Source organism: Oratosquilla oratoria, chromosome 42, assembly GCF_046742065.1.
Source record: "Oratosquilla oratoria isolate Oo_2021 chromosome 42, ASM4674206v1, whole genome shotgun sequence".
In the NCBI taxonomy this organism is placed as follows: Eukaryota; Metazoa; Arthropoda; class Malacostraca; order Stomatopoda; family Squillidae; genus Oratosquilla; species Oratosquilla oratoria.
The window spans coordinates 40,082,678-40,102,296 of NC_134818.1; the positions used below are offsets into that span (position 1 = coordinate 40,082,678).

The 19,619-nt window shown below is 38.0% G+C and overlaps 1 protein-coding gene across 2 annotated transcripts in view; it reads left to right on the forward strand.

Annotated features, from left to right (window-relative positions):
- Nucleotides 1-19,418, forward strand: part of shtd (anaphase promoting complex subunit 1) — a 443,338-nt gene extending 423,920 nt beyond the window's left edge. For both annotated transcript variants that reach the window (XM_076179508.1, XM_076179509.1), the window contains exon 21: nt 19,234-19,418. In XM_076179508.1, coding sequence (XP_076035623.1) covers nt 19,234-19,331 — 98 coding nt within the window. In that variant the 3' untranslated portion in view covers nt 19,332-19,418. The remainder of the gene's footprint in view (nt 1-19,233) is intronic.
- The last annotated feature ends 201 nt before the right edge of the window (nt 19,419-19,619 follow it).

Sequence of the window (19,619 nt, forward strand, 5' to 3'; positions counted from 1 at the left end):
ATTCATCAAATCAACTCCCGGGAAAGCAGCTTCATTTAAGGAAGGAGTTTTTCCTATTTTGAGTGAACAGTTGAAAACGGGTCTTATTTTAGAGGTGGCAAGATCATCATTCTTGAGCACATGTCTATGTGGTATAAAAATTTGTCCAGGGACTCTTTTAGTAACTGGTTCAATAATACCCAAGGCCTCTTGCTGGTGAAACACAGCTTCATACTCCTCCCTAAGACCCTTTTTCTCAAGTTTGTGGTAGACCCTTTGTGCCACTGCCAATGCAATCTTAAGATTTGAGGGAACAAGGTCCACCAAATCCCTTTTCCACAGGATCTTCACATAATAGTGTCCATCTTTGAAGGAAATGGACTGTCTAAATTGATCAATTTCTAAAGCATCAATATCAGGGGTTTGTTCTTCTTTAATGCCAATGGATTCTAAAGAATAAAAATTATCAAGACCATATTCTACATTAGAGTTAACAAAGACTTCCTGCAAAGGATCAAATTTTAAACTTGCAGGTTCTAGGCACAAATTAATTAGTAACTTATCCTTGCCTAACCTTTTGAGAGGAAAGTATTAAACAGTCCTTTCTTTCTCAGGTTTCTTTAGAGAAATTCCATTGGCCTAAAAGGAAGAATTATAAAAAACAAGAGAATCCCCATGATATTCCATACAATTTAATGAATCTACTCCAAGGTCTGAATCTGGATTTATTTCACAGGCTTCTCCTTAAATTTGAAGCTATCAAAATTTTATACTTCATTAGAGGGCAATTCAGGAACCCCTTTGATCATTCTCTTTAAGTAGAAAGGTTTCTCACTAGGAGGGATATATTGAGCCCCAGTCCTGCATGGAATGAAACCATCAGCAAGTTTAATAACCTTGCAAGATGGGCTACCATATAAAGGGACTCTCTCAATAGAAATTTTTTCAAAGTTTTGAAGAATGTCATTTCCAATGATGCCTAAAACTTTCAATTGATCTCCCTTCACCTTGGGAAAACTATGAAATTCATGATGGTTCATACTTTGGAGTATAGAGGATAATGAAGGAATTTGTATGGACAAGTTGAATCCTTCAGTTGCAAAAAACAAACTAAACAGATTCATCCCGGAGGGGAGTTTTAAGTTTGCAGTGTAATTAAAACCTCTTTTATTCATTAGAGGTAAACCAAATGGAAGAAACCAGCTTTTCCATAGGAGGACTTAAACAAGGTCCAACCCTGTCCTCCACCAATTCCATGTTAATGATAGAAAACTGGGCTCCAGTGTCTAATAAAAAGAAACATTGGGCAGTTCTCTTGCCTCTGCTTACAGGAAGGGAAACCAAAGGAACAGTTGAATCAGATTAATTATGGAAATTAAACATTTTCCCTTCTGAAAGTGGTAACTTATTAGCCATAGGACACATGGCTCCATGGTGCTCAGGTTTGTTACACAAAACATTTATAAGGCAGACTGGCCTTTAACCCGGGGCATTCCAAAGAACCATGTCCATGATTCAAACATCTGTTACAGAGTCCTAATTGAACTGATCTAGCTCTTCTGCTGTCAAGGGAAATTTAAGAAGAACACTTTGAACTTGCATGGTCGGAAGTGGGGCAAAATCTACATCTGTTGATAGACTTCTTAATGGGATCTGGATTGACTTTAAAGGAGTGACTAACTCCCTTGCTGGAATCAACAGATTTTTTCAAGGAATTCTCCTTGAAGGCAAAGGAGCAGGTAGTATCACTTCATCTGGGTTTGACACTAAGATCATCAGATTCCATTTTAAGTCTAACTAAAACAGACTGGTAAACTTCTTTGAGTTGATTAAAATTGGGGTAATTTGAATTAATCACCTGAGACAATTCAATTAAGAAAAATTTAGGTAATTTATTTGAAATTAATTTACTGGTCAAAAGGAGGCCCTCGCTTCCAGCCTTAGTAAAGTCAACTCCTATCCCCTTAAGGTCTTGTAGTTTGGAATCTACAGACCTAATGTAACCCTCTAGACCCTTCAACTTTGAGACCTCAGGTGCATTAATAATTGAAATCAACACCTTGTCCATAATTTCTTCTTTATTAAAGAAGAACTCATCAAGAAGAAGGAATGCAGTGTCATAATTTAAATCATCCACTTTTAAATTCTCCACTAAATGAAAGGCCTCCCCTCTGAGATATCCCTTTGAATAAATCAATTTCTGACTATTAGTCAGATTAGGGATGCCAGCAATGGCATTCTGAAAACCCTTTTTAAAATTGAAATAGGCAAAGGGATTGAGTGAATTGTTCTCAAAATGTTGAAGAACAATTGGAGGGAGAGGAAGTTTTACAGAATTAACTTCAGTGGACTTGCTAGATTCACCAACTTAAGAGTCAAGAAGTCCCTTTAACTCTTGTCTCCATTCCTTAAAAGGAGACAATTCTAGAAGAATGGACAGGCGGTAAGCCCTGGATTTATCCATATCCTCCTCCTTTTCTTCTTCAAGGATCAAGTCATAAATGTCCTCGTCTAAATCTTGTATTTTCGAGAGGAAACATTCTATTTGTGACACCATGGTGTCAAGGATGGTAATAGTGAGTGAGTCTAGTTGTGAATTTCTTAAAGCCTTTAAATCATTAGAGATAAGACCCCTTTTATGGGCTCTTTGTCTTCGGAGTTTTTTCAAGTCCTCAGACTCAGAGAATGACTTTTCGTTGCTAGTCATCTTGAAACAGCAACCCAAACAAACTTGTCACCAAATTCACAAGTGTACGACTGTCGTACGGAAAACTGTCTTAATGATCAACCAATAAGACGGAAATTTCATCAAGTTGATTTAAATACAACAGTTTTTAAACAGAAAAGAGCAGACAAAGCAAGGGAAACCACGATTAAAAACAACAGAGGCCACCAAGATCAAAGAACAATTCGATAAACTTCGAAAGTATATGGGAATAATAGCACCCCCTCATTTGCCAGTAACTTTCCCTCAAAGAGAAAATAAGGGCCTCAAACAAGGAAATTACCAAAATCTGAACAAACTTGGTACAAAAGAACATCAGGATACCAGACCTCGTAACCACCTATCGTAACTTTAAATAATAAAGAGCTAGACAGTGGCTTATGACATAAGGGGGAAATAATTTAAAGTTGAAATCGACTGCAAAAAAGAAGTTAAATTAAAATATTAAATTCTCAAATTAGAAAATATTTACTCTAAGTTTGAAAGAATTAATCACCAAGTCTGAGAAAATTGAACCTATGGTAATTGTGGATCAACAAATACAGTGGGAAAATCTGAGAACTTACTTCATAGCGTTCTCAGACTTGTGGTCTGAAATTGATTAGAAGTAGAAGGCTTCTGTTGAGAAGACGTAAAAAGGTCCCTTGCCGTCAGGTTTCAAGATAGGTGTCGCCGATTTAATGAAGCGGCCTTGCTGTGGATGTGCTGTGTCTTGCGACACTGCTTCTGACCCAGGGCAGTGGACAAGGTGCAGGGATGACCCGTCATCCAGGAGGTGCTCAGATAAGAGAGAGGGTGGAGGGGTGTGGAGTGTATTCAGGGATGGAATGGGTGGAAATGATTTTATGCCTTTTCCTTTTTGGCTACCTCCCTTGTAAGGGGGAAAAAGCCTTTGGTATATGTATGTATGTATGTATCAGGTTCCAGAGCTCTGGGTGATCTGAGTAGGCCAATGAAAGTAGCTGTATTCGGTGGGACTCTTACGTGTTCGAAAAGCTCGAAGCCACAGGTTAACTTTAACCTTAAGTAAATTCTCAAAGTTTCTTGATTTCTAAACCAAAATTACTTTATAGATTCAATAAATAAAAGGGAGGGGAGTTTAATTGTATCTTATTTAAAGTTACAATAAGTGTGGCTCGAAGATTCGGAAAAGGTTCCTGAATTGAAAGAAATTACTGTAATGCTTTGAGGGAAATCACCGAACCAAGGTACATTACGATTCCCAAAGAACAATTACCACATTATCAAGGTAACTAATATTTTCTTTACCATTTCCTCATCCAAGTAATCAGAGGCCACTTTCATTGACCTTAGTAAATTGAAGGTTTCTCCAACTATTTTGTTGATATGGTTGTCTGGTGATGTCTTTGCTGATAATCACTCCTAGGTCCCTTTCTGAGCTAACTTTTTTAACTTCCTTTGTACCAATTTTATATTGCCCTGATATTCTATTTTTACTTTTTCTAAACTCCATTATACTACATTTCTTGATTGATTAAGTTCACTTCACACTTTTGACTCCATTCCCAGACTTTATCCAAGTCTTTCTGTAGTGATTCACAATCTTTCTCTGTACTTTCTTTAATAGTTTTGCATCATCTGCAAAGAAATTCATATAACATTCCACACCTTCATCCATGTCATTTCTATATATGGCAAACATAATTGGAGCCAATACCAAACCTTGTGGGACTCTACTTATCATTTCTTCCCAGGTTGAGTATTTGTCTCTAAGTACTACCCTCATTTTTCTCCCATTCAAGAAATCTTCCATCCATTCCAATAACTTTCCTTCAATAGTGAAAAAGATCTCGGCGTAATTATCAGTAACGACCTCAAATCATCCAAGCAGTGTATTTCAGCCTCTGAGAAAGCAAATAAGATTCTGGGACTGATTGCGCGATCTTTTGATTTCAAAAGTCCATCACTCATTTGGAATATGCTGTTTCCGTATGGTCAGCGAATCTCATTAAAGACATTGACAGACTGGAAAAAGTACAACGGCGAGCCACAAAACTGATTCCAAATATAAAAAATAAATCATACGAAAATCGACTAAAACACATGAATCTGTTTTCCCTAAAAAAGCGTAGACTCAGAGGTGACTTGATACAGGTCTCTAAGATTTAAAAGGGAATTGACAACATCAAAAGTGACAAAATGTTCACATTGAATGAGAATCAGACAAGAAACAATGGTCTCAAACTGTCCGGAAATAGATTCAATTTGGAAGTGGGTAGAAACAGCTTTGCCATCCATGTAGTTAATGAATGGAATAAACTTCCTGCACAGGTAGTGCAATGTAGTTCAGTTCGAAGCTTTAAGAATCATTTAGATAAATACCTAAGTAAGATGCTGTAATGATTATAATTTATCTTATATTATTTGTTTTTGTTTTGTTATCTTTTGTCTGTCTGATTTTCATTTATTATTAGTTATATGTCAGTTATTATTTACTATTTACCTGTTTGTTTATTATTTAACTATACCTATGCATTTATTTATGTATTTTATTTGTTATTTACATTATTATAGTTTTTATTTATTATTTTATTATTAATATGATTTTTTTTTCGCATCCGACCTAGATATGGATCAAAAGGTCTCCTGTCGGCATGCTCCGCCTTTGTAATCCTTTGTACTACCCATTGATTCAGTTTTTCTTAAGGGGGTACGCGACACCTAGGGGTCATTTTCTAAACTATTTAGAGTAAAGAGCTGAAACTTCTCAGGTAAATAGGTATCCATGTTGCCTACATTTTAGGTGAAACAGAATGATGTATGTACACATGTACATATACCAGTAGCGACATTTAAAAGTGTACAGCATCATAATACGTGGACCAATTTGTTTTATATTTTGGCTGTGATTAGTCAGTAGGTACACCTAGGGCCGGTCATTGAGTAATTGGACAATTTCCTTTATACTTTTGCATACAGGCATTTCAATTTTAATGTCTGGCAAAAATCGTGAAAAATTACATTTTTTTGGTCTTGTTTCCATTATTACTCCTAACTCTTTCATCTTATTCAAAATATTTGAATGACCGGCCCTAGCAGTTACTAAATGTAATATTTCCTGTAAGTTTCATCTAAATCTGATGTATTTTAGATTTTTTATGATTAAAAAAATGTAAAAAAAATATCGAACGGAGATATGACGACTTGAAATATAAATGTATTTGTAATTTGCTTATAGTTTCACCAATTTGACTGCTTTTTCATGGCTTAATTCTTATTATATAATGGATAAATACAGTAAAAATCATCAACATATTTTAACTATAAGTACTTTAAATAATGAAAAACTAAAGTATAAGTATATCACAGTAGTGGCGACGCACAGACGACACCATCATATAATTTGCTTTTTTGCACATTTGTCGGTTTCTTCATATGAAACCTCACTGCTGGGGGTCTTCGGGGTATCTAAATCATTGGAAAGAGGTTTATTTTAACCAGCAGTGGGTGCCTTTGGAAGTGAATCCTCTCTTACTCCACGAACCATCGATAGTAACTTTTACTTCCGGTAAAGTTGGGCAAAAAACTGCTCTTCTCCACAATCATAAATTCACATTCATTCTTATCTCCCCTCTGTACAATTTCATAACTAATATCTAATTTTCTTGCTGTATTCGATAAAGTAATTTTGTCTGTGATAGAGGAGGACTCTGCTCACAGAGAAATGATGAAACTTTTATAATGCTGCTACTGTCCCTCCGTTATGCTGTCCCCCAACCCCTTGTTGCTGTCCCATACCATTTCTCTGAATTTCATTTCCTTGTTTTGCCTACCCTGTGGTGGGGGGAAAAGAATACTGCCACCAAGTATTTCCACTTGGATCGTAAGAGGTGAGAAAAATGGGACAGGGGTTGGGACCAGGCATCCCTCTCCCTATAGCCCCACAGGGGACATTCCTAAAAAAAAAAGTAAAGGTATTAGAGGGTCTAAGAGTTTTCCAACCAGCACCCTAAGGTTTGGGTCTTTTAATGTGCGTGGATGTGGTACAGATGAGAGTAAAAGGGAAGAGATAGGTAGTATGTTTGTGAGAAAAAAGATGGATGTGTTAGCCTAGAGTGAAACTAAGTTGAGAGGGAAGGGAAAGTGTGAGTTTGGGAGTGTAATTGGGAGGTATTCAAGAGTGAAGAGAGGGAGAGGGAGAGAAGGGGTGGCTATACTAGTAAGGGAAGAGATAGATAAACATGTAGTGGAGTGGAATGAGGTTTCCTCAAGGATAATGTGGATGAAGGTGAAACTGGGAAAGATGTTGGTTTTTGTAAGTGTATATGGGCCTGGTAGTGAGAAGAGTGTAGAAGAAAGGGAGGCATTTTGGATAGATTTAAATGAGTGCATAGAGGGATTAGGGAGGAACGTCAATGTAGTATTGGGAGACCTTAATGCTAGGGTAGGAAATAAACCAACTGACGGAGTGGTTGGGAAATGTGAAGTTCCAGGAAAGAAACGTAGTGGAGGGTTGATGGTGGAAATGTGTCTAGAGAGATGATGATAGCAAATACAGTATTTCGGAAGAAAGTCAAGCATAAGTACACATGGGAGAGGGTGGCGGATGGAAGGGTGGTAAATAGAGCATTAATGGACTATGTAGTGGTAGATAGGAGTATAATAGGAAGAGTTAAGGATGTACATGTGCTAAGGGGAGAGAGTGGGGGAATATCAGATCATTTTTTGGTGGAAGGTAAGTTCAGAGTGGAGGATAGATGGAGAAAGAGGAAAGGGACAAAAGGTAGGGAGGTGCTTAGAGTGAACTCTTTACATGAAAAGGAAAAGGAGAAGGAGTACAAGAAGAAGCTGAAAGAGAAGTGTGAGAGAGTGAAGGATAGAGTAGAGCTAGGTGTGGAGGAGGAATGGGGATGGTTCAAGGAGGGAGTCACTAAGTGTGCAAAGGTGGTGTGTAGAACAAGAAGGACAGGAGGAAATAGAAGGAAGGGTAGTGAATGGTGGGATGATGAAACAAAGAAGGTTGTAGAAGAGAAGAAGCGAGCTTTCACAGATTGGTTACAAAATAGGACAAGGGAGTCATATGAGAGGTACAAAGAAAAGAAAAGAGAAGTAAAGCACAAGGTCAAGGAGGCATAGAGGAGAGCAGATGTGAAATGGGGTAAGAGTATGACAGAAAATTTTGAAAGTAATAAAAACATGTTTTGGAAAGACATTAAGAGAGGAAGAGGAGATGAATCAAGTAAAGAAGAAAAGGTAAAAGGTGTAGATGGAGAGATGATAATGGAAGAGAATGCAGTAAGAGGAAGATGGGCAGAATATTTTAGGGAGTTGCTAAATGTGAAGGAGGTATAGGGAGGGAAAGATAAATGCAGTGGGAAGTGCTAAGAAAATGACCGTGATAAGTGAGGAAAATGGAGGAGAAATAAGGAAGGATGAAGTGAAGGCAGTTGTTAAGATGATGAAAGCAGGTAAGGCACCTGGTCTGGATGGATGCCATGCAAAATGTCTAAAAAAAAAGAGGGTACAGTGATGGTGGACTGGCTGGTGAGGTTATTTAATGTTTGTTGGAGAGAGGGTAGAGTGCCTGTATAGTTCCACTCTACAAGGGAAAAGGGGACAAATGTGAGTGTAGTAGTTTTAGAGGGATTAGCTTGTTGAGTGTAGTAGGGAAGGCTTATGGGAGGATCTTGATTGAGAGCATTAGGAGAGGAACAGAGGGAGTAATTGGTGAGGAACAGTGTGGATTTAGGACAGGTAGGGGTTGTGTAGATCAGATTTTTGTGGTAAGACAGATATGTGGAAAAGGCTTATGACAGGGTTCCACTGCTACCAACACTTGTAATATTGTAATTCTTCTTTCACTTTTAATTTTCTTCACTTTCTTTTCATTGTATTGTAAGTCACTCATATGTAGGCCCCATGCCTCTTTTGTAATGTATTCTTTTAGTCAAGTTCCATTACTCAGTACGAAGGTGAATTGAACGTAAATTTTCTTCTTCATTTCTTCCGAATAATATTACATTTCTACAACATAGTTTAAGTACACCAGAGGACTCTCACCCAGGATCCTTTTTACACTCACCAAGCCAAGTCTGCTTCGAAGTCACTATTTAATTCATCCAATAACTTTGACCATTACAAATGTGCCACCCTTTAAGGGCGTGACTTTACCTCCATGCACCAATAATTTCTCTCCTCCACCCTTTTCTCCAATCAGAAAGGCTGTTATACTATCTCAAGCAATACTGCTTATGCAAGCAATCTTAGTCACAAGCTTGAGTGACTTGGTGTTTACATTTCGTCACATCAGCACCAATATCAATACCCTGGCTGGTGTTTACAAACTTTAGGCGGTGAACGAGATTATGCAACTCAGCAACTCTTGCTCTCGGCCATTGTTTCAAAACATCCAAGTCATAAAATGAATTTCTTGCCACCTACCCCTCTATCTACCTACTTGTCTACCTCAATCTACCGGCCTCTTACAGGGCTTGGCAGCTACCCTTGGTCGTCCAGACAAATTATTTGTACCCTCTTACAGGGCTCGCTAATATATACTTGAAAATCATCATATATTAAATGGTATCAATAAAACATGTCTAACATATACATATCAAAGAAATAAGCAAGCCCTCCAAAATGCATAAATGTGATTAATAATTCAGGTAGAGATATGCCGAATAGAATTTAACGTAGACATTCTCCTGAATACAAAAACTGAAGTCAGTGCAGTCACCAATATTGAAGAAAAGAGGACACTAAGAATAACTATATAATTGGTAGAATATATAATCATTTGAGGGAGATCTTGACAATGATCTTTGCTTAATTTTCAAAGGGGGAGAGTTTTTGGGTAATGTGATGTTGAAGGTTGAAATATATGAATCGTCAGTTAAATGTATGGTATTAAGGGTATTAGTAATAGTGGAAAATATGCCTCCATGTAATTCACAGGTGTCAAAAACTGAGATAAGACCTTCAACCAATTCCAATTTAGGACTTAAACCTGGACAATTAAAAGAATTTTTTGTCTTATTAGGGAAAAATAGATAATGGGAACCTTGTATGTTACTATGAGAAATCTGGTCTACCAAAATTTTCTTGTAATGACAATTATTCATCACAGACACATTTCTAACCAGAGAAGCTTCACATGAGTTTTTCAAAGGCTTCACAAAACACAAAAAGGGAAGAATGACAAAGGTAAAGATTCTTATTAATGATTTTACAATCATTTGATTTGTCATTAGAGATCATGCTCTCCTTTAGGTTGTCTACCGAAAGGATGTAGTTGAATGGATCTACAAGTGAAACATCCACTTCTTATAATCAACCATTTACCTCCATAGGGAAGGGTATCAATTTGTATAGATTGATTCTATAATTAGAAGTAAAGGAATTTCTATTATCACTGAGGAAACATTTAAATATGCAGCTAATAAAGGGTAATAGAATGCCACATTAGCTTCATCAAAGAAAGATTTATAATTCCAGTCCTTCTTTACTGAGTTAATTATTCTTATAAATTGAGGTATTGGGAGAAGAGATGTTACTTGACCAGAATTTGCTAGAACTAAATCTTACACAAAGGATTCCAACTGAATTTGCATCTCAGATAATTTCAAATGCATTGTATTAAGTAATAAGAAAAGAGGTGTTGTATGTTCCTGTTCACTTTGTTTTAAACTGAGATTCTCTAGATTATCTGTAATTTCAGAGATCAGTTCCTCAATGTGCTTTACACTTGTTGTAAATTATCAATGTCTGCAACCTTCTCATTCAATTTATTCATAGAAATTTTTAAGTCAGCAAGGGAGGCAAAATTGGATATTTCCAATCCAGCAAGAGCTCCTAAAGTTACCACTAACACACTTCTCTTTTGTCTACCATTTCTTTTAAAGTTATCTATGACATCAAGTTTATGTTCTGTCTCATTTATCTTATTTTCAAGTTTCTTTTAAACATTTTTACTGGAAATGTTCTCTTTCAATAATTTCAAATTCACTCTCAAGGAGTCAACATTATCCTTAATCACGTTTATGTTTTTATAATCAAGAACTATCCTAATAGATTCTACCATTATTAGGTTACCTTGATGTTGTACCAATGCTCCAGGATGAATTGGATTCCAGTCCAGGGCACTCACCAAGTACAGTAAAAATAAAATGGCTGTCTTCATCTATAAAATGTATCAAGATTAATATTCAATTCATATATTATAGCATTAAGATATTTCTTATACTCTTCTGGTTCAGTAAAATTTATACATAGGGTATCACAACAATTATCTTCATAGAACTGTGAGCTAACCTTCTTTATATCATCTAAATGGCCTATCAATTCTTTCCTAGTTTCTAAGTGTAAGAGCTTGTATTTATTTCCACCTGCAGAATCAATTACCCTATATGGACCTGAGTACCTTGGTGAAAGTTTATTATAGGGTGAATGTAGTTTGACCATGACTAAATCTCCTATTTTTAATTCTAGTTTATGTGCTATTTTGTGTTGTTGCTTTTTCATCTCTTGTGAATACTCCTGCATATGTTCCCTAACTCTTTGGTGAATACTTTTAAAAGTATTTATACTATTTGAGATATAATCATCTATATTATACACAGGTTTCTGCTACCTTTCTCAGGATCTACATTCTCCTTTAAAATGTCTATTTTCCTTTTTTCATCTGTTATATTTTTGCTTACAATTAAAGTATCTATCATGTTAAGAAACTTATTAACTCCTAAGGTGTTTTCATCACCGGTGAATTTGGGAATGTTTATATTTGAGGTATGAATTTCGTGCTTGAGTACTGTACTATTAGTGATATTCATACCATCAGTAAGTTGATTTGACTTGACTGCCTCCACGTTAGTCTTCCTTACGTACGTCAACCTCGTCGTTCCTCGTCAGTTAACTGCTGCTTTTTAGTGAAGATCGTCTTGTAGATGATCGCCTTGAAAATCGCCTTGAAGTTTGCCTTAAAGTTCGCCTTGTTCCACTCGTAGTATGAAGACTCCTCGTCCTTGAAATTAACATAGGCTTGGTTGTGGTGCATGTACTGTTTTTAAAGTCAATTGGTGTACCCGTTCACTTTCAACTCACTTCAGAGGATGTTCGTCCCTCACGCCACCACTGTTAGTTCCGCTGCTACCAACACTTGTGATATTATAATTCTTCTTTCACTTTTAATTTTCTTCACTTTCTTTTCATCGCATTGTAAGTCAATCATATGTAGGCCCCATGCCTCTTTCGTAATATAGTCTTTTAGTCAAGTTCCATTACTCAGTATGAAGGTGAATTAAACGTAAATTTTCTTCTTCATTTCTTCCGAATAATATTACACTTCTACAACTTAGTTTGATTAAGTACACCAGAGGACTCCCACCCGGGATCCTTTTTACACTCACCAAGCCAAGTCTGCTTTGACGTCACTATTTAATTCATCCAATAACTCTGACCGTTACAAATAAGTGCCACCCTTTAAGGGCATGACTTTACCTCCATGCACCAATAATTTCTCTCCTCCACCCTTTTCTCCAATCAGAAAGGCTTTTATACTGTCTCAAGCAATACTGCTTACGCAAGTAATCTTAGTCACAAGCTTGAGTGGCTTAGTGTTTACATTTCGTCACATCAGCACCATTATCAATAACCTGGCTGGTGTTTACAAACTTTAGGCGGTGAACGAGATTATGCAACTCAGCAACTCTTGCTCTCGGCCATTGTTTCAAAACATCCAAGTCATAAAATGAATTTCTTGCCACCTACCCCTCTATCTACCTACTTGTCTACCTCAATCTACTAGCCTCTTATACACAGTGGCAGGTTTTGGAGATGTACAGGATAGGAGGAAAGCTTTTAGGAGCTGTCAGGAGTTTTTACGAGAGTAGTAGAGCATGTGTCAGGATTAGAAATGGAGAGAGTGAGTGGTTCGAGGTAAAGGTGGGACTTCGTCAGGGATGTGTTATGTCGCCCTGGCTGTTCAATCTTTACATGGATGGGGTGGTGCAAGAGGTAAATGCAAGGGTGGTGGGTCAGGGATTGGAGATGGTTAAAGGAAAAGGAGAAGTGGGAGGTGAGCCAGTTGTTGTTTGCTGACAACACTGTGCTTGTAGTAGGATCAGAGGAGGGATTGAGGAAGTTGGTGACAGAGTTTGGGAGAGTATGTGAAAGAAGTTGAAGATAAATGTGGGTAAAAGTAAGGTGATGAGATGCACAAGGGGTGAAAGTGGCAGCAGACTGAAAGTGAGCATTAAGGGAGAGTGACTGGAGGAAGTGGATAGTTTTAGATACTTGGGTGCAAATGTGGCAGGAAAGGGAGGAGTGGAGGTGGAGGTAGAATGTAGGTTGAGAGAAGCGAGTAAATGCCTTGGTGGATTAAAAAGTGCAATGAGAAATAGACATTTGGGAATGGATGCTAAGAGGAGATTGTATGAAAGAGTGATTGTGCCAACAGCAGTGTATGAGGCAGAAACATAGAACATAAGAGAGGAAGGGGGAAGGAGTTTGAATGTGTTTGAGATGAGGTGTCTGAGAAGTATGATAGGGGTTACTAGGCTGGATAGAGTGAGAAATGAGGAGGAGAACGGGGATGGTAAGGGAGTTGGGAGATAGGGTGGATGAAAGAGTATTGGAATGGTTTGGACACATGGAAAGAATGAGTGAAGAAAGACTAGTAAAAGAGGTGTGGAAAGCAGATATGGGGGGAGTGAACATGAGGGGGTGACCTAAGATGAGATGGATGGATGGGGTGAAAGGGGCTCTGGGGAAGAGGGGAATGTCTGTTGAGGAAGGATGAGAGAGGACAGAAGACGGGTGAATGGAAAATGGTTGTATATGGATGATGTTGTGATGCATGAGGTGGAATGGGTGGAGGGATGGGTGGGTGAGGTAGTATATGTGAGAAAATGTGATGCAGCCCGAAGGGATTTCTCCCTGTCTTCTCCTTTTTTGCATGAGAGGACGGAGAGGGGGGGTCGCTGATTTGATGAAGCGGCCTTGCTGTGGATGTGCTGTGTCTTGCGACACTGCTTCTGACCCAGGGCAGTAGACAAGGTACAGGGATGACCCATCATCCAGGAGGTGCCATGATAAGAGGGAGGGTAGAGGGTGGAGGGGAGTGGAGTGTATTAGGGATGGAATGGGTGGGAATGTTTTTTGGCTACCTCCCTTGTAAGGGGGAAAAAGCCCTTGGGATATATATGTATGTATGTTGTGTGACAATTTACCTGATGCATTTGACAAGTGTGGGACTACAATATTTATGCAGGATGGCACACTGTCACACCCCCAGATCTGTAGTTGAGTGGCTTAAGGACTATGATGTGAGCTTCTTTAATGACTTATCAGGCAATTCCCCTGACCTGAACCCAATTGAAAACCTGCGGTCAGTAGTGAAGCAAAGTTTGATGGGCAAGAATATTAGTTCTACTCCACAGCTTGAGTCTGCTGTATGTGAGGCATGTATTAATATACCTCCCCAGACCCTCAGGAATTTGTGTGAGAATCTTCCTCAACAGCTGAGGGATATGGTGAAGCATAAGGGAGGCAGCACCAAGTATTAGAACCTTGGCAAGTGTGCAAATACATTTTTATGGTTTGTATTTACCTAGTTGTAATATACGGGAGGGGAGCTATGCTTGTGGTGATCCGTCTTTGTATCTCTCCGCATCAAGTTTTATCTTAAAATCTTGTATAGTGTTAGCACATGCTGTTTTGTTGTCTAATTTGTTCCATATATTTATCGCTCTGTATGGGAAACTGTTCCTTTTCAAGTTTTTTCTATAACTATCCTTTTTCAATTTTTTTCCGTGTCCTCTTGTTTTACCGTTTTCCCACACTAATAGGTCGTTCCTGTCTAAAACTTCCATTCCTTTCATTATTCTGTAGATAGTTAGCAAATCTCCTCTTTCTCTTCTATGTTCCAGAGTTGGTAGGTTCAATTTGGATAGTTGTCGCTCTTTGTAATCTTTCTAGTTTCTTAATATTCTTTTTGGTACTGGGTGCCCAAAGTGATGCTGCGTACTCAAGTTTTGGTCTTATTAGTATAGTTAGTATTTTCCTTATCATTTCTTTGTCCATATAAGTAAATGCCACTTTGATTGCTCTCAATAAGTTGTAGGTTTCTCCGAACATCTTATTTATATGCTTATCTGGTTTCATGTCCTTTCCAATCATCACTCCAAGATCTTTTTCATATATTTTTTTTTTCTTCCCCAATTCTGTAATCTTTTGATATTCTGTTTCTACTCTTTCCAAATTCCATTATACTGCATTTCTTAATATTGAATTTTACTTCCCACTTTTGAGTCCAATTCCATATTGTGTCCAGATCTTGTTGCAATGAGTTGCAGTCCTCTTCCGTTTTTACCTTCTTAAGTAATTTTGCATCATCTGCAAAAAAAATTAATATAGCACTCCACGCCTTCATTCATGTCATTAATGTATACAGCGAATATGATCGGGGCCAGTACTGATCCTTGCGGGACACCGCTTTTTACTTCTTCCCAGTTGGAGAATTTTTCTCTAATTACAACTCTCATTTTCCTCCCAATCAGGAAGTCTTTCATCCATTCCAATAATTTTCCTCTGATGCCACCTTTTGACTCTATCTTATTTATTAGTTTCCTATGAAGTACCTTTGTGTTTTGGTGTGTGTGGGGTGGCCGGCGTAATACTGTGACGAGCACTGTACAGTGGAACCTTGCTTAGTATAATACATTTCTGAATCTTACTCCTAATATGAAACACTCAAGCGAAACAATTTTTCCCACATGAACCATTGTAAAATATGATAATGCGTTCCATGCTTAAGAAGAAATACCCCAAACTAAATTGTAATATCTAAAATAGTTTTTTAAATTGTTAATGCATAAAATAAGATTTTAATGTGCAGTGAACCTGGGAAAGAATAATATAATAAGTAAAATAAAATAAAAGTATGTATAGATACTGTTGCAATTTATGAAAAAAGGGAGATGGAGATAGGGGAAGGATTATTGAGGTGAAGGAGGAAAATATTCCAAGGGAGATTCCTCTTCACTTGCTTCTATAATAGTCTTGACTGACTCACTAGCTCTAAATCTTTTAGAAACATTGGCACAACTAGCACTTTTGTTATGATCTTTTTTCACTAGAAAGCAGTGCAGAGACATTTGTTTTTGTCTATACTTCAAAATTTGGCAAAAATGCAACACAACATTATTATAAAATTTGTAGCACACATAGCCACTGCTTCATTATATGATACTTCTCAATGTATTATGAGACAATTTCCCATGCTTTAAGCATCACCTTTATTGTACTGGATGGTTGTTGCTCTGCTTAGGCTGTTACCTCTCCTCCTCTGACAAAATCTCCTCTATAACTGAAACAGAATGCAACTCCATAAGCTCCTCAGTGGTCAGCTCCTGTCTATACTCTGCCACAATCTCATTGATGTTGTTGTTATCCACCTCCAGCCCCATGATCTTGGCCAAAGACACAGTCTCATTGACTATAGGCTCCATAGGCACTGACTCAAACCCCTCATAATAGCATTCTACAATGCTGTTCAGCAAAAGCTTCTTCCAAACCAAAATAAGGAATCTCTTAGTGACCCCTCCCATGCCTTATTGATCATCTTCAGGTAGGCAATGATCTGGAAGTGGTCTTTCCAAAACTCTCTGGGAGTGAGATTGGTCCCTTCAGTCACCTCAAAACAATCCATGAAGAGTGATTTAGTGTAGAGATTCTTAAAGTTTGAGATGACCTTTTGGTCCATGGCCTGGAGTAAAAGAGATTGTTGGGAGGCAAGAACTGGATATTGATGAATTTCAATTCATCAAGGAGATCATCTTCTATACATGGAGGATGGGTAGGAACACTGTCCATAACAATCAAGGCATGAAGTGGCAGATTCATCTCAAGCAAATATTTTTTGACAGAAGGACCAGATACCTCAAGGATCAAATCAGTTAAAAGATCATGTGTCACCCAAGCCTTGCTGTTGGACCTCCACATCACACTTAGCCTGTTCCTCAGGACTTTACACTTCTTGAAGGCTTGTGGATTTTCTGAATGGTAAACGAGCAGCGGTTTCACTTTCAAATTGCCACTTGCATTGGCACAAAACGACAGCATGAGATGGTCTTTCATTGGCTTGTGGCCAGGCAATGCCATCTCCTCACTGTTACATAGGTTTGTTTAGGTATCTTCCTCCAGAAAAGACCCGTCTCATTGCAATGAAAAATGTGCTGCAGCAGGTAACTCTGAGAATCCACAAGTTTCCTAAAGTCTCCGATGATGTTCTCTGCTGCCTTTGTGTCAGAGCTTGTTGCTTTGCCATGCCTCACAATGTTGTGGATGCCAGTTCTTCTTTTAAACTTCTTGAAACACCTATGGCTTGCTTTGAATGCTTCTTTGTCCATTGCTGCTCCTGGCATTTTCTTAATGAGGTCTGCAAAAATTACTTTCTCCTCACAAATGATGCTGTCATTGATAGTGTTTCCTTGCATTTGCTTCTTGTTGATCCATGTGAGAAGCAACCTTTCAACATCATCAAGAATATGTGGCCATTGCATAAATATTCTTGTCACTCACTTTGATGCATCTACAGTAGCCGCAAAAAGTTTGGGCGCAAAATTATAGGCGCCCCAACTTTCCCCTAAACTCAAAACATGCGAAAAATACAACTTTTCACCCAAACTTTTCGCTATTTTTCAATGCTAGCGTTTGTACCCGTATTTAGCTGAGACAATACACACTATTTGGCAACTCTGTTTAGGCGCACTCGATGTCACATGGAGTCAGTTTCTAAACATCTCTCACGGAGAGTAGTCTTTTTTTTTTGCGGTGGTCTCTGTTTTTGTGCCTTGATATCTCCGTAATGGGAAGTGGTAAAGAGCTGGAAAGAGACACAGTTGTTACAATCATAACCCTCTATAAGGAGGGTTATAAGTGTAAAGATATTGCTACTCGTGTGGGAATTGGAGTGCGTCAAGTGCAAAAGTGGACCAAGAAATTGTAACTGCCTCCTAATAACTGTAGGAGGCAGTTAGAACCGTAGAAGTATGATTTGATATCTTCCTTGGCCGACCAGAGCGATGCTTTGGAGTACGAATGATGTCACTTCCTTCGTCTCGAAATTTCTTGGTCCACTTTTGCACCTGATGCACTCCAATTCCCACACGAGTAGCAATATCTTTACACTTATAACCCTCCTTATAGAGGGTTATGATTGTAACAACTGTGTCTCTTTCCAGCTCTTTACCACTTCCCATTACGGAGATATCAAGGCACAAAAACAGAGACCACCGCAAAAAAAAGACTACTCTCCGTGAGAGATGTTTAGAAACTGACTCCATGTGACATCGAGTGCGCCTAAACAGAGTTGCCAAATAGTGTGTATTGTCTCGGCTAAATACGGGTACAAACGCTAGCATTGAAAAATAGCGAAAAGTTTGGGTGGAAAGTTGTATTTTTCGCATGTTTTGAGTTTAGGGGAAAGTTGGGGCGCCTATAATTTTGTGCCCAAACTTTTCGCGGCTACTGTATATCATTAATCTTGTCCTTGTTCTTGAGGATAGTGGAATTTGTTGTTGTAGTCAGACTGTATGTGTGTGCTAGGTCAGCCACACTTACACCTTGTTCTTGCTTCTCAATGATTTCATGTTTCACTTCTAAAGTTATTTGTTTTCTCTTATCCCTGTCTTTTTTTTTTTTTTTTTTTTTTTCAGTAACATTCTTGTAAAGGTTAGTAAACTTTGCACTGAAAAAATCACAAATTTATCTGAACACAAGTTTAGAGAATATATGATCACAAGCAACACTAAGGTGCTGGTGGAATGAGTGCTAAACATAGACTGATAGCTGAGCTTCCCAGTAACATGAACAGAACATTCACTCCCTATACATATGATATGTGTCCAGCTTCCATCACTGGCTTCATACTTAACGTATATAACAAACTGATCTATGACACATTATTTCTTCACTAATCAATCACCACATTAACATTTGCATTGTTTCTAATTGTGTCTCATGATCTACTTAGTTACCTTAATGCAATTATTACACTATGGTTGGAAAATATCCAAAATTGCACCTGCAGAAAATTTTGTTTCAAAAACATGTTTTCTACTGTTTTGGACAATTCTAAGACACTTTTCTTCTATGATAATTTTGTCGAAAATGTTGCATTTTCAAGTTGTGCACCCCCGTACAATTATATTGGTGAAATATTCAAGTTTTCAAAATAGAAATTGGGTTTTATGCCATTGTGGATGATTCTATGACTCTTTAGTTCTATGAAATTTCTGTTAGAATTGCTTTGTTTTCAAAGTATGCCACCCCATCCCCATCACAATTTTGGGAGCTGGGAATTGGGGGTTTTGGGTGGGGAAGTAAAAAATGAGTGGGTAATTCTAATCTAACCAACTAAACCATACCTAACTTAGTGTGTCTCTGTAACATTTCATTATGTGAATGTAAAGAGGCTCATGCTCTTCACCATTTGAAGGTTTAGAAATATTGTCTTAGACAAAAAGGAAGGAAAAAGAATCATATGTCTAACTTTTGTTTCTTTCTTCCAGATGCTGATAACCCAATTGCACTTCTGTTAGCCTTACAAGACCAGCAACTGCCGCCTCACACACTAGCATCCCTTACCCGTATCTTGTGTCCATTGTGACCCCCCCCCCTCTTCCCCCACAGGGACACATCCTAGCTAGATAGGGAAGCTGTTTTTACTTATGTGGGGATATAAAAAGAACTTTAATCCAGTGAGTTTTATTTATTCCAGTGAAAATAAATTGTGTTTTCCCATTGTATATACTGATGTTGTTTTACCGGTACTACCACAATCTGCCTCCTGGACAAGTTATTGAGTAATGTATTTTGGTGTGCAGGCTTCCGAGTTCAGTTACCAACTCATCCATTTTCACAGTATGCAATAAATTACCTACGTTCATTAATGAAG